At 40.2% G+C, this 15935-nt stretch overlaps 1 protein-coding gene across 2 annotated transcripts in view; it reads left to right on the top strand.

The window, feature by feature from the left end:
- The window catches only part of LOC122796555 (palmitoyltransferase ZDHHC11-like), a 1296289-nt gene that overhangs the window by 982947 nt on the left and 297407 nt on the right, over window positions 1-15935 (top strand). For both annotated transcript variants that reach the window (XM_044065129.1, XM_044065131.1), the window contains exon 7: window positions 1595-1716. In XM_044065129.1, the coding sequence (XP_043921064.1) occupies window positions 1595-1716 (122 nt within the window). The remainder of the gene's footprint in view (window positions 1-1594; window positions 1717-15935) is intronic.

The raw sequence follows: 15935 nt of genomic DNA, 5'->3' as shown, positions 1-15935 counted from the left end.
TTCCAATTCATGGAGATAGACAACCCCCAACTAGGGAGGATATTTGGGATCCCCAAGATCCATAAAGACATCTCTGACTCCCCATTCGGACACAGTGTGTCTTACAAACATACAGAAACAGAGCGGATTCACTTTATAATCCCAAAATATCGAGTTTCAATATCTCGAGACTATAAAGCCGAAAAATCTAAATACTGAAACCCCAAAAGCGCGAAATTCAAAATCGCAACTTTTAAACACACCCTACACCACACAAACAAACACACATACACCTTCCTACCCACACTACAACAAACAAAACACATACAAACACAACAACACAAATACACAAACCTACCCCCTACATATAAGCAGAGGGGCAAGCCCCCCTGCACCCCCCCATGTGGGGAGCTGTGCCACCCACACCCCCGTTACTTATGTATACTAACTCCGAGGTTGCACTAAAAAGACAGATACAAAACCCACCACTGCACAGTCTACATTCCCCTCACACAAACGCACATCACATATGTACAAGCACCACCATTCTCAAATCTTACACACTCTCACAGTCTTACCTACATACCGCAACCTACACCTACAACTTCCTAACACACTAACATACTCTAAAATCCCTACCCAAAACCCTTAAAATATAACACTTACCTGAATCTCCAGCTATCCATTAACAAAGCGCACCACCATAACTGCTGATTCGACATTTCTGGATTCGATTATGTGGCTTTCACAGAACTGGGCTTTTGCTATTTTAGTCTCGAGATACTAAAATTCAATATTTCAGTATTTCAAGATTATAAAGTGAACCCAACTGAGCACATTTCAGAGTTCCTGGACTCCATTCTGAACCCAGTAGTTTATGAATCCCAATTCTACCTAACCAGACCAAAATTGAGGTCACCGACCACATATATATATATATATATATATATATATATATATATATATATATATGGGTCCATGTCAGATGGACGAAAACCCAGATCACTGACGACCACATCACCGAGACGACATCGCCAACAACATGCAGCCCCGACAATGATGAGTAGTGCCGAATGGGAGTTATTCCCATTCCCTCACTGTAGTGCGATCTCGGAGTTGGTATATGTAAGTGGGGGGGAGTGGGGGGAGCAGCCCCCCACAAGGTGGGGTTCAGGGAGGCTTGCCCCCCTACTAGACACATTTTAATGTGTTTTTTTTTAATGTATTACGGGAACAGGAGTGTATTCTGTTCTGTAATACATTGACTTACCATTGTCAGGGATGCATGTTGTCAGCGATGTCATCTCGACGATGTGGTCGACGCTGATCTGGGTTTTCGTCCGTCTAACATGGACCCATATATTTATATATATATATGTTTTTACCTAGATTTTTATGATGAAGGTACTGTGGTGATTTGTCTGTTTCATATTAGAGATTATTTTAACCATTTGAAATGTTTAAGTACTTTTTCTTGATTGCATTACCATGTAATAAAAAAAAATCAAATTGTTCAGGACTGTACTGCATATGATATCCTGAAACTATTTTGTCTCTGTGTACATTGTTTAAGAAAAGCATCATGGAAACACCTGTATGTGTAATTTCTTAACAGTGAGTAAGAAGCTGAGTACTTATGAATACATCGTACATCAGCGACACAGTCAGGAAAACAAGGAGCACGACAAGAGTGTACAGCCTGCACCACCGCTGTCGGCCAGGATGGCAGCACTTCAGGTAAGGTGTAAAGATTTACTTGTTTGTGTTGAAGTTTGTTGTAACTGTCTACATTTGTAGTGTCTTTTTGTATTACCTGCTAAAGAAAGGTGCTTAACAGATTTTGTGTGTCAGAATAGCTTCACATATGATCAGCTGACTCCCAATGTCACTGGCAAGCATTCGATCACAAGTGCCCAAAAACACAGCTACCCAGAAGTATAACCACACAAAAATTCTGTATGTTTACTGGAATGGTAAGCTCCAACCCCCACACATTCTCCCTTACTTACACATACATAAATACTTCATGGCTTGACAACCATGTAGGCAGTAGAAACACCCAGCAACGGTGTTCACCATAACTGAATTAACTGTAATCTCACAGCCACTGAGGCAGACAGAAAATATGGCTGCCTATCATATGGCTGAAGGTTAAATGTCATAAGCCCTTAAAACTGAAACCAAAATCCTGAAAATCACAAAAGACAGCAACTAAAATGAATTAAACATCAAAGTCCTGAAATAATACTGAATGCCTACTTGAAAAGTAAATGTATAGCAGGCACCTAACTCAACCATATTAAAATAAATAATTTTTATGTTTTTGAAGGACCACTCCAGACATCCCTAAGTGAAAAGTTGAGTGGCACAACCTTTAAATATATATTGCAAATCCAAGGATCTGATGTTGCCTCTTCTGTGTGTTCCTCAATGGATGAGATCTGACTTTGGATCCAGCTTTGGCTGCCTTTTACTTAAGCATCCATAGCTCACGTGCTGCCCCTTACCCATAATCTGCACTCGTCTCCAACATTACCTCATTTGCCACTCGAGTACAGACATGGTTCCTCACTCAAGCTTGCCTCAGCTAAGTTTTCTTAAACTGTTTATCTTTATTGCTAGATTGTGGATAGTTCTTTCTACCTTTTCTTTTAGCTCCTTTACATTAAAAAGAAATAAAAACACTTCAGCTTCTTTTTCTTCCTTTTATATCTTTGGCACCCTTTCCATTAGTGTAGCTTAGGTTTTCTTTACAGTACACTAGAGGTGTTTTTCTTTTATTACTATCATTCTCAGAATTAGTGTGTTACTGTCTTTTTGTTTTTTGTATACTGCCTTGATCATGTTCAGTAAGCCTTTTGGGTTTAAAAATGTGTGGCCTGTGATCTCAGGATTCTCAACATGGATATCCATCCAAAATACATATACTGCTTGGGTGCTGCCCACTTGGACAAAAACTGCAGCCTTTGTACTGGTTTTGACTAGCAGGCCTTTATTGAACAGTGCATTAAGCTTTTACTAAAGGGATTTCTCCCAGGCCCTGTAGCAGAACCTTCCAAGGTTATGTCTACTGTGTCTGGAACTTCCCCAGCTGCTAAAAACTCTTCAGACAGACACAAGTGACAAGCCCAGGAAAAAGGGCAAGGCGTATAGGATGCACTCTCTTGACCATTTCTCCTTGTCAGTGGCTTCTCTGCCTCTGCCTCTTGATTATGAAACATCCTAAAGCTTCAGCTCCAACCCCTCTGTCAGATACTATAGTCATTGGATCACAGACGCCACCCTTGCCAGAACCTAGATTTTCACCAGAGCTGGTCTCCCCTAGACTGCATTCCCCTGTCTTCAGGAGAGACCTGTTCACAGATCTTCTAGATCTCTCTCTACCTCTTCCTCAATATCCAGATTCAGTGGGGGCTCTGTCAGCTTGACGTTAATTACCCCCCCCTCCCATTTATGGTGGCTCCTACCCTGATCTGCTTTCCAGTTTAGAGGGCTTTGGTTCAGAGTTTCTCCCAAAGATTATTCTCATCGGAACCAAAGTAATGGTCAGCTTCCACTTTGACATCTCTGATTCAATGGTTCCAAGTGTCCTGGATCCAGAAGGACCAGGGAGAAAAGTGTTGGCACTGCTTCCAAGAATCAGGATCAACTTTGAATTTGCCAGAGCCTTCCCTTACTCTTGGGATCTCTGTGCTAGATAACTTGGCTCTGATGTCCACCTTGGAGCAGAGTTAGATCCATTCCTTGGGACCAGCTAAATTTGGAAGCTTCAGCTCCTACTGGAGATGTGTTGGCTCCCACCTCAGCTTCTGCCTTCAAGGTAGCAAAGAGATCTCCCTCCGTTTCTTATGAGTGGACTTCCGTTTCTTATGAGTGGACTTCCCTTAATTTCTCAGCTCTGCCCATTCTCAAGTGAAAGGCCTTAGGTCCTGATCCCTACTCCACCTATTCCCATCGGGACAGCCAGTTCCCCTGAGCGTCAATACAGTCCACACTCAGAATCTCCTCAGACCTCCGAGTTCTCTCCTAAATATGCCACCACAGAGGTCCCTAAGAAACATATGTGCAAGAGGAAGCATGTTGACTCCCTCCAAGACTCGCTGACTGAAGACCCAGATTTTGATGACAGGGAAGGGTCCCCCAGATCACCTATTGAGGATGTCTCATTTGAGAAAATCCTTGATCTCTTGAGACAGAAAAGAGGTTGGACTTGAAGCCCTTTCCTAACAGGACTCGCCATTTCTCAAGGCCTTTGGATCTGGTTCAGATATTTCTTTGGTGGTCCATCCAGCCAGTGAGATGATGTATTTAATATCTTGTGTTTATGGACGGAGCCAGATGTGACACAACCTATTCTCCAGAAACCTGATATGTTTCTTGTCGCACTAAAAGAACAGCATTGGAGCAAGAGCCTGGCAGTGGATGCCATGTTAGTAGCAGCAACAGCAAACAAACCAGATCTGGCTAAAAATGCTCTTCTGTCCATCTCGTTAACAGGGAGTGTGGGGCATTGAGCAACTTCTGGAAGTGATCTTATGTTCAGCTACCTTCACATTTAGGCACTGAATTATGTGGCACATATAACAAGATTTCAGAGAGATTTGCCTAAGGAGCTCTCTAAATCTCTCCCTGGGTCCATGTCTGTGGAAGACAAGAAAACTGTGGAGTTACAGCTGGCCACTCTACAATCCATATGGAATGCCTCCATGTTGCCTGCCTGCTATCTGAAGTGACCAAGGGCATTTCAAGAGCCACAGGCACAGGCATTGCTGTAAGGAGATATGCATGGATGCACTTGTGCGAGTTTTTGAAGCCTTTCAATGTCAGTATCCCTTTCGATTGTTGCTATATAAATGTTAATGTGTTCTCTTCCTTTGTGGACTTTTAAATGATTAATGTCCTGTTAGTACTTCACCAATGCTGGGTAGATAAGTATCCCTCTGGGGAAAAACCTTCAATGTTATCATTATTTCTGTGGAATAGTTTACTTTTTGTCTTTAGAAATGTATTTATATAAGCTAGGAATTTTGTTTTATGTGTGTGTTGCTAAAATTTTACCTCACAAATGTTAACTCTTGCCATTTTTATCTGTTTGGGGAAAACTAATTTAAAATTATTGTCTATGTAAAAGTCTGTCTTTTTGTTGAAAATTAAAGATAGGGGCATAGACTTGAAGTTTTGAGGGTTGTCTCTTAAATATTTACCTAAAAACTTTAAAAATAAATTAGGCAATTCACTTACTATTTGGGGCTATACTAACCTGTTATCAGACACTTTTCTTGGCTAGAACATGCAGCAGTCTTCTGGCTGTTTGGTTCTCTCCTCCCCCATCAAGAAATATAATGTTTTACAGCCAACTTCAGTAATCAAGCTGGCTTCATCACTGCCAAAGCCACTGCTAAATGACTCTGCTGTATCAGGTTCCTCACACTGCTCAATTTCTCCCAATCCCATTGGCCTTGCTGCTTTGGAAGCCACTAATGATCAGGAGATAGGCACATCCTCTGTAGCTGCTGGGTTGCCCTCTGTGGGCCAGGGACTACCATTCATGTCAGTTTTGCAAGAAGAACCAGTCAGTGCTTTACACAAAGCTAAGCTAGGGAGCTTGATTCCAGGAAAATAGACATCTTTTTACATTGATCTTTTTCAAGGGAGTCGTGTTGGAAAAGAAAACAGAAATTTAGGCAAATGTCCTGCTTCACATAGAATAGTTTTGCTAAGGGCTTACTTCAAGGCTTTAATTTTTTTTATTATGATTTCTCGCAGAATTGTAAAACAAGAGCATTTCCTTCTCTCAGATAACAGTCTGAGGAATAAGAATTAGAATGACATATTTCTCCAAGTGGTTATGCCAGAGAAAAGGGAAGCTGATTCTAAAGAACATTTTTCTTCAGATTCTCCCCCTGAAAAGTTATTTTTTAATGAAACTTGTTGCTAGAATGAAAGACTTGTTTTAAATGGAACAGAATGAAATTCCAGTACCCAAGCAAAAAGTAATATGACTTATTGCGACTGTATTTTCTTCAGCTTGTAGCTGCTCCTCCTGCTTTACCAGCATTAGAGGACATTTTCTTATAGGTTCATATGTAAGTACTAAGCTAGCTGCCGTTGTGGGCCATAATGAGAATAACTGGGATCGTACCATAGATAATTTGGGGGTGGTCCATGCATTGGATAAAGCATTTAGGAGCTGCCTCTGTCCATTAGTAGTACAGGGTGCAGTCCTGGGTAATTTTTCTGTTTTCCATTCATAGATCTAATTTGCACTTGAATATGGAGAGGGATAAACTTTGTTTTATGAGGATTTCTTGAAAGCTAGCAGTATGCCTGGCAGTCATCCTCCTGTCCCTAAAAAGTATGATGAATATTTCCATTCTCCAATCCAAAGTCAGACCCTGCAGTTATTTCATTGACAAAATCATTCACTAACAAGCACCTTGTGAATGTTTACCCTTTTCTTTCGGACAATGATGGGGAAGGTTTAGGTACATTCTTCTTTTACTTTAGCCTTCAAAATTCTGAATTGTCAGATTCATATACCAGTATTTTTACTTGCTTCTTTTGAAAGTATAAGGAAGTCAGTTGCTAGCCTCCCTTCTATAGAGATAAAGGCTTCTCAGAGCTTGTTAATAGCTTTTGTTTTTCAGGTAACCAAACACTTTTTGAAGTGTTCATTTGACTCTGCTGATGCTATATCCATGCAACAGCTACTGGATCCGTGATAAGAAGGTTTGCTTGGTTATATGCACAAAATGTTCCTGAGAACATCAAAGCTGAAATCTTGAATGCTCCCCTAGTTAGAGAAGTATTGTTGGGCCCTCTTCTTAAAAAATGTGTTTAAAGAATGACTTTAATTTAGGGAGTCACCCAGAATTTTCAACCTTCCTTGCTAGAGTTTAATAGCATCTTTCCTTCCATTTCAGAATCCTTTTATAAGAAACATTACAAACACTCTCATCAAGGTTCAGGCAAACAGTATGTCAAAAAGCAATGATAGGGAGGCTCAGAAAAAGAAGTGGAGAGCCACACAGAACTAAGGACAGTTCAGACAGGCAGACTGACTGTATGGTTCATGTGCTCCCCTTTCTCACACAGGCATCCTATTAATTTTTTTCTCCAGTCTGTCTTCATTTACCTCAGTGTCATTAGATACCTTCAAAGCATTGGCATTCTAAGAACTATTCAAAAAGACTGCAATTAGCAGTGGCAGTCCCTTTGTGCTTTTCAAGGGATTTATCCTCAATCTGTTAAACCATACATCTCTCTTTTTCTAGTTCTGAAATGCTGCCTGTAGGGGTCATAGAATCAATTCCTCCAAAACAAACATGGTAACAGGCTTTATTCAAAAGTCTTTATTGTGGCAAAGAAAGAAGGAACTTAGAAACCAGTTGTAGGCTTATCTTTTCTAAATATTCACATCAAACTCCCAAATTTTAAGATACTTAACCTTCAGCCTTTGTTAGCCCTCACCTCACTTCACAGTTTGTTAGTAACTCTGGATTTAAAAGATACTTGTCATCATATCTCATTTCTCAAAGACTTCAGATTTTAAGATTTTGTGTCTGACTTACATTTTCAGTTCTCTGTCTTACCCTTTGGCATATCTGCATCCCTGGGGATGTTTTCAAAGCATCTGGCACCAATAATGGTTCATTGCAGTTTGCAAGGCATTCACATTTTCCATATTTCAATGACTATCTTTGTAGACTATTTTTCAAAATGTCAGGAATCACTTGCTTGGGTAAGGGACCCTCCTCCTCATTCTGGGGTTCCAGCTAAACATACCATAGAGATATCTTTTCTGCACTCACTCTTCCTCCTCACGGGGTCGTGTTTCTGGGAGACATTCTGGATACATCCATCATGAGGTCTTTTCTTCCACAGTGCAAAGTAGACTTTTACCAGGAACGGTTTCTGAATTATGTCTGACCATTCTCTGACTTCAGCCAGGAAATATCAAGGATTCTGGATTTTACGGCTTCTACAATTCTTACAATTCCTCTGGCTAGTCTTTACATGAGAAAAATTCAATGGTTCCTCAAGTCTTTTTGGACCCAGTACTAGCACCACACTTTCAGATGCCAGTGTTGGAGTTTGTCAGATGGGAGTTACTGTGGTGGGTGGAACATTTCACACTCCACCCAGGTCTCCCAATCTCCCTTCTAGTTCCTACTCATGCTGTAACCACAGATGCCACAGACTTATCTTTGGAAATTGTTTCCAAAAGAGAGAAAGTTCAGGCTATGAGGAACAAGCAAGATGTACCAAAACAAATGTCAATGAAATGAATGCAATAATAAATGCTGTCAAATCTCTGCTAGTAATAAGACAAGACAACAGTGTGTGGTGCATAAATTGGGGGGGAGGGCAGATCCTACCCCCTTTACAGGATAGCTGTGCAACCCTGGGAACTAACAACCTAGTGCAGTCTATACCTTCAGGCTACCTACATTGTGTCAGAGCAAAGCATTATTGCAGACAAGATGAGCAGGACCAGCATAGCCCCTCACAAATGGAGACTGAAGCTGAAAGATCTTCAGGAATTGATCTGTTGGGAAATCCTCAAATAGATCTGTTTGCCTCCATTCACAACAGAGAGTTAAAGAAATTCTACTCCAAGAACACTTGCAAGCAAGCCTGAAAGACGGATGCCTTCTCAAGGGCAATTATCATAAGCGTTCTCTCTCACCCAACAGGGGTTGTCTGATGCACTCCAACCTTCAACTGATTTGATAGAGTTTTAATACCATTTAGACACCTATTTTTTGATGCTGTGCAGCAGGTATTAAAGAGGGTAAGAAACATGCTACTATAAAATCATATATGGGTAAGAGGAAAAGATTTTGTAGTTAGCAGCAAAATAAGTACCAGGAACCTTTTAAGGCTCAGATGTCTCTGATTTTCTAGTGTTTGTGCGAGTTGTTATCCTCTTGACTTTGTCTTCTATCAAGATTTATTTCTCTGCAATCTCTCCTTGTTTGTCCATAGATTTCCTTCCACCTCACATTCTGCCCAGCCTCAAGTCAAACAATTTTAAAAGTGGTTCTGCATATCTGTCTACCTAGGAAACCGGTGACTCCTTCTTGGGATCTCAGTTTTCTTCTAGAGTAACTTACTTTTCCATGTGCACCAACTCGCAAGGCTGAAACTGAAGTTTTTAACTTGGAAAAACAGTGTTTCTCATTGCTTTGACCTCTGCAAGAATAGTGTCTTTGTTACAAGCTCTTAAGGTGAGTCAGACTTCTCATTTTTTCTTAAGAATAGGAGATTTTTGAGAAAAAAATCCTTCATTTATAAGTGGTTTCAAAATTTATTTTGAGTCAAACTATCCATTTCTCGGTCTATTTTTTTCCATCTCCAGAAAAAAAAAAGATAGTGGATTTTACATAATCTGGATGCACTTCGGCAACTCAGATACTATATTCACAGGACTTAATCCTTCATGACTTTGGCTCAACTGTTTACGTCTTATGAATGTAACATTTTCTAAATGGTTGTCTCATTATTATTTTTGATACTCTTCTATAACAAGTGGCTTTTAGGTCAATTTAGGGCCCACTCTACCAGAGGTTGGGTTCTTCTGTGGCTTTTTGGAAAGGAGTGGACTTTGGAAGTATTCTAAAGACAGCAACTTGGTCCTCTGTACATACTTTTACATAACATTGCAAATTAGATTGCTTTTCCAGGTCCAGAGCAGGTTTTGATAGGACTGATGTCCATTTGCACCTGGACTCTAACCATTCTTCCTCCTCCCTGTGCTCTAAGCTTTGGTAATCTACTTGTATAGCTTAGACTATTGCGGCAATGAATAATCGTGAGCATAGTATAGTTGTGCACGTTAATTTACCATGACATGTACAAATAGATCACTGTTGCAGTAGGGACGAGATTTAACTAACGCACTATTAAGCGTCTGTATGATTTTGCTTTAAACTATTTTGGACGCCGGTTTAATTATCCAGAAATGTCGGATAGCCATCTGACTACCAGAGTTCACAAAAAATGCAAAGAAAAGGAGAGAGATAAACAACCGAGCTCCAAAACCGACGACGAAGCTTCTCCTAAGCCAGTCGCCGGTTCGACGGTTCTCAATGAGGCGCTTTCGCAGCCCCTGACGCCCGCTACTTGAGAGTTACAGGCCACTACCAACTCCCACGTGGAGTCGGCTATGCCACTGGAAACTCAAGGTATTGGAGCCTTGGACAGTATTCCCTCAGATGGGTCTGGAGCCGCTAAGCAGGAACCGGCTTCTGAGGGTGTATTCAGACCTAAACATCTTTACACAAAACCAACTACAGCTTCAAAGGCAAAGACTAAAGCACCTTCTATAGCAAAGAAACAAACTCAAGAGCCACATGACCAGGCCTCTATGCCCAAAAAACAGATGCTCAAAATGGCCGAAGACTTGATTACCTTGATCAGGGGTTCCCATCCCCTACCAGATAAGAGGGCTAGGCAAGAGACTGACTATGGGTCTTCAGATCAGGTTTCTATTTCTTCTAATTCCTCCTCTGATCAGGAATATTCTCTTCCCCCCATGAGGATTCTGATGCTGAAGTATCTATACCTTCAGCTTCTCTTTCAAAGGACTATTCTTTTGGGGAAACCTTGCATACCATGAGGGATCATTTCCACTGGCAGAGCCAAGATTTTCAGAATCTAAAAAAGAGGCTCAGGGATTTCCTTTTACTACCTCAACACAGGCCTCTGGCCATTCCACCTGTGTTAGACATTGTAGATGATGTGTTTTCGGAGTCTAGTTTGTCCCCTGACTCCTTACCTCCAACTCCTGTTAAGCCTGACAGATATTACAGGGTTCCTGACTCTCATAAATTCCTTTTTAAAAACCCTGCTGCTGACCCTGAAACTATTTCACATGGTCCCAAAGGAGTTAAGGCTTCCACTGCAAAAAACCCTACCTCCTCTGACAGGGATTCTAGGGCACTGGATAGATGGGGAAAAAAGGTTTACACATCTGCTACCTTGGCTATAAGGGCCTTAAACTGTCAGTTTCATATGCTCAAATATCAGTGACATGTCATGGCATTGCTTAAACAGAAAATGTTGTTAAACTCTGAATGTGCAGAAAACAAGGAAATGCAGGATTTATTGCGTGCAGCTGAACAAGTTGGAAAGCATACTTTGAAATGTGGTTTTGATTCTTTGGAGACCTCCTGCAGGGCCGCAGTTACGGGTTCTGTAATTAGGAGGCATGCTTGGTTAAAGGAACAAAATCTGCCTGATCATGTTAAAGTTAAATTATTAGATGCACCTTTACAGCATGATACTTTGTTTGGTGTTAAGGCAGAAGAGGTGTTAAAGAAAATGGAGGACAAAGCTAAATCTACGCAAACTGTCAAAGATAATAATGAAGTCACTCAGTTCAAAAACACAAGAAATCACAAGAAAAATACCAATATCAAAACACACCGTATATATGAATAAAGGGAAACACCTGAATAGAGATAAAAAGCTAACAGGTTAGGCAAGAGGAAGCAATACCAGCTATGGTATTGAAGAAATGCCACAAGGGTAAGGGAAAAGGCCCTACCAACAATGTTACTTAAGTTTACCAATGGTAACAACAGATGGAGTGGAGAATATATGGTTAGATCGAAGAAGAGACACTAGAAATATTAAAGGTTTAGTAAAATATGAAGATATCCAAAAACATTTACACAAATATCAAAAAAGATTTTACTTAGCTGAGAGCTCGGCTGAAACACGACTTTATGGCTATGCGGCAAATGAGATCTGAGGTAACAGGGAGAAGGGCATTCTGGGTAGAGACACAGCTCAAGAGTTTTTTTGGCTGGTGCGAGCTTGGTAATAAGCCAACTCACTTCCGAGGGCTCGGAACCGAACCCCATCAGTGATGGATGAAAAGAAAACAATACCTGAACAGCAATAAATGGACGGCAAACTACCGTCTGCTATGTAAAATAGAGAGCGAGAGATAAACGGCTCGGACTAATGAAACTTCAAATAATTTAATAGTATATCGTATGAAATACATGAATTTAAAGTGCCAGTGCCTAGATTAAAATAATATAATTCACAAACAAACGTATCAACATCTAGATCACCTGCCCTTAATCCATAGACTTCATATAAATGTTAATATGATAATTGTATCATTGAAATATTATTAAAATATATATGTATATATTTATAAAATGTTTAAAACATTTTTTCCTTTAAAAAATCATGATGGTAACTACCATAATATTAAGCCATAACCAATACCTAATATCATGTATTTTAATGATAGGCACTGGCACTTTAAATTCATGTAGCGCAAAATTGGCGCCAAAAAGTTTTTAAATAGAATGTTTGGATATTAAGTAACTGTTCTGAAGAAGTCTGCGTTGTTGCAGATGAAAGCGCTTAACCTTATTTTACGATATACTATTAAATTATTTGAAGTTTCATTAGTCCGAGCCGTTTATCTCTCGCTCTCTATTTTACATAGCAGACGGTAGTTTGCCATCCGTTTATTGCTATTTATGGATGAAAAGAAGTTTAACAACATCAGATCTACAGTTATCCGCCATCTACCAATCCCCATGGGTGCCGTTTAACTGAGAGTTTACTGTAGCCCTTTCAAAACCCATCACTGTATAGCGCTTAAAAGCCTAAATTGGTTAGAACTATCCCATTAACTAACACATACACAGCTTCTTGCCACCTACAAAATTCTCCAGCATCCATCTGCTTGCCAGCACTAAACATTCTACACAACAATGTTCCCATTTGGCCATTACGATCCAGTGGCTAAAAAATCATGTCTATCCAGAAAGCTATCAAATCAGCTGGGCATTGTCTACACTTGTATCACGTTGCTAAGGCCTAGAACTCCCTAACCATATACATGAGATCAATACCATCCTTCCCAATCCTTCAAAACCATTCTGATAGACTTCAAAGCCAAGAACTGTCTCTATTCTTGCTCAACACCAGGATAAACTATATCTCTTAATGTGAAAAAGTACCTATTCATACTTTACAGCTCCATATTCTCCATTCTTCACTCACTTCTTTACTTCTATTAATTTCTCTCCCCTGGATTTCTTTCCAAGTATACCATAAACTTGCTGTTCTCTCACTTCATATTGCAGTTCTGTTTGGATTATACTAACTTACTTTTAATTTAGCTGTAAACTGGCTAAAATGTCTCCTTACACTGAATCGTCATCCTATAACCAATGTTTTTATATTATGTCTAATTTAATATAATTATTTAAACTGTAGATGTTTTTGCATTATTTTTGAAAATTGTAAAATTATTGCTCTTAAAATGTTTTATAATACTTTGGAGATTTTCTCCCCAGGCCTCCTCTGAAAATGGGCTCCTAACCCAATTGGACGTTCTTGGTAATCAAATGTCGATAAATATATAAATAAATACATATTATGATCAATACACTTCTACACTCTCCCTAGCAGCCTGAGATCACACCCTTATACTGCTTATATACAGCCTTTATCTTGTTACAGCATAAACTCCAGAATACATTAAGAAAGTGGTCTTTCTCAACTGTAATCATTAGCATAAAAAGCAGTCAAGAAGATTCCCCCACCTCACATTTAAAATTTCTCTGCACAGACTAGAGAATTACTTTACAATATAACATGCAATTTACTTCAAGAATTGTACTATATACATATTACTTACAGGCTGTGGCAATGTTGAGTCCAAACACTTTTTAGGTACTACTGAAGTTTTCTCATATGCAGTCTTACATATGGAATTAGTAGGATGCAGGATGCCATGAAGCCCAAAGCCTGCAGAATTTTTCTTGCAGATAACTGGGCCTTTGTTGCCAACATTTTGAAATAGGTAGTCAGTTGCTTTTGTTTGTCTGGCATTTGATAAGCCATCTGGGCAGTTGTATTTAAGCTTGCACCCAGGAATATTATCTCTTGAGAGGGTACTAGTTTTGATTTCTTTTCGTTGACTGTGTACCACACCTCTCAACCTCTTAGAGTAAGAAATCTGGACAAAGCCATGAAAAAAGTGGTACAAATAGGGACAATTTTTAAATATTGCTCTTACAAACTTAGAAAGTTGATAGAATAACAAGGTTTGCATTAGTATGAATATTCTGAAGAGTATGAAGTCTAAGACTCAGATGTCTGTCATTATTTTCTAACTTCAATCTTTAATGATTTGCCACTAATTTGCCAGAAAGTCATAATTTTATATAAAACGGACCAAAAATATAAGGCGAAAATCTGTACAGTTGAGAGGTATGCTGTGTACCCTAGGCATGTTAGAATTCTTTTCACAAACGCCAGATGCTGTAGAAGAATGTCCTTGTTCACTGCTTGAATTAGACAGTCATCCAAGTAAGGATATATTTGTATTCCTCTTTGTCTGCAGAATGCAAATTACTGGTGCCAGGCACTTTGTAAAGACCTTGGACGCAGTAGATAAGCCAAAGGGCAGTGCAGAGAATTGGCAATGCATTGAGCCAGCCTAGAATCTGAGGTATCTTCTGCATGATTGTCTGATTGGGACATGCAAGTATGCCTCTTTTAGGTCTAAAGCCACAAGCCAAACATTCTTGCCCAGCATGGGCAGTAGCTGCTGCAAAGTCAACATTTTGAATTTTGGTATATGCAGGAATGTGTTCAGAATAGATAGGTCCAGTATTGGTCTCCAGGCCTTGTCCTTTCTGGGTACCAAGAACAGTCGAGTAAAAACCTTGTCCCTGCTCTTGCTCTGGTACTTGTTGAATGGCCCCCATGTCCATGAGGGATGAGACTTGTTTTTGGGCCTCCGTCCATTGATTTTTTGGGAGATTTGGCCAGCCATTTGCCTTTGGCAGGGTATGGAAATGGAACTTGTAGCCTTGTGACATTATATTTAGAACCCACTTGTCCTGGGTTATAATGTGCCAATTTTGAGAAAAAAGTGTTAATTTTGTTGGTACCTCTAGCTTTAAGCATTGTACTTCTTGTAAGGGAAAGTTACCTAACAGTGACTTACATGATGATCATGTATACTGTTTGGGAGTGGTCCACCTTTCAGTGCAGCCTCCATGTGATATTTGTCAAAGTTTCAGCCAATGCACTCTTAATGAACGCAAAAATAAATTAATTCTGAAGGGGGTTACTCAAGTCTCCCTTCTCAGAGACCATTTCTATGGTGGAGGTCTCAACCCCTCCTAAGGACAAAAAGAGATCCCATTCTGTTCCTTCTTCACCTTCAGATGAAGAAGGAACAGAATGGGATCTGTTCCTTCTTCACTATCAGGTGAGCAGAGCAAACATGGGAAATCTAAAGTCCCCAAGTTATCGTCAGAGCATAAATCTGCCTCTTCGGCTCCAACTGTCTCAAAACCTTTGATAATGATGCCTGTATTGGCACAGACCCTGCCTCCGACACCAATCATAGATATTGCTATGCCTATTTTGACTTCGGCATCTGTAGCTACTTAGGCTCAGGGCACACCTTTCACTTTGACTTCAATTTCCATTTTGGAGCCGACCGTTTCAGCTCTGAGTGCCACTTTGGCACCTAGTGTTGTACCGACCTCACTGGATCTGACCCCTTTGCTTCCGGTCTTGAAACTAGATATTTCAATGCCAGCAGACATTGCACCATGGACCCGATACTCTCCCTTAGTAGACCCATTTCTGGGCCAAATGTATAGCCCATTTTTCGAATGTCCTGACTCCCCGTTTGGAGTATCCACCAGGAGCCTTTCGGAACATAACATGGTGTGTCTTGTGGACCAGCTGTTGGTAGCCAGGGGGATTCAATCACTTTCTAAAACCCATCCACCTGCTGGACTTGGGTTGCCTTATCCACGGACTCCATCTTACACTTCTCCTTCGACCATCGTGGTTCCAAAGCCTTCTGTTCTGACATCCTTCTTGGAACCCACCACCTTGGCACCTATGGTGCATCTCACTCTGGCTCCGAGTTTGTCCCTTTTGGTCTTTGGTTC

This window comes from Protopterus annectens, chromosome 3.part0 (assembly GCF_019279795.1).
Source record: "Protopterus annectens isolate FY-2018-M chromosome 3.part0, PAN1.0, whole genome shotgun sequence".
NCBI lineage: Eukaryota > Metazoa > Chordata > Ceratodontiformes > Protopteridae > Protopterus > Protopterus annectens.
Note: the sequence above shows the minus strand (reverse complement) of the source record. Positions and strands in the feature narration are given on the sequence as shown.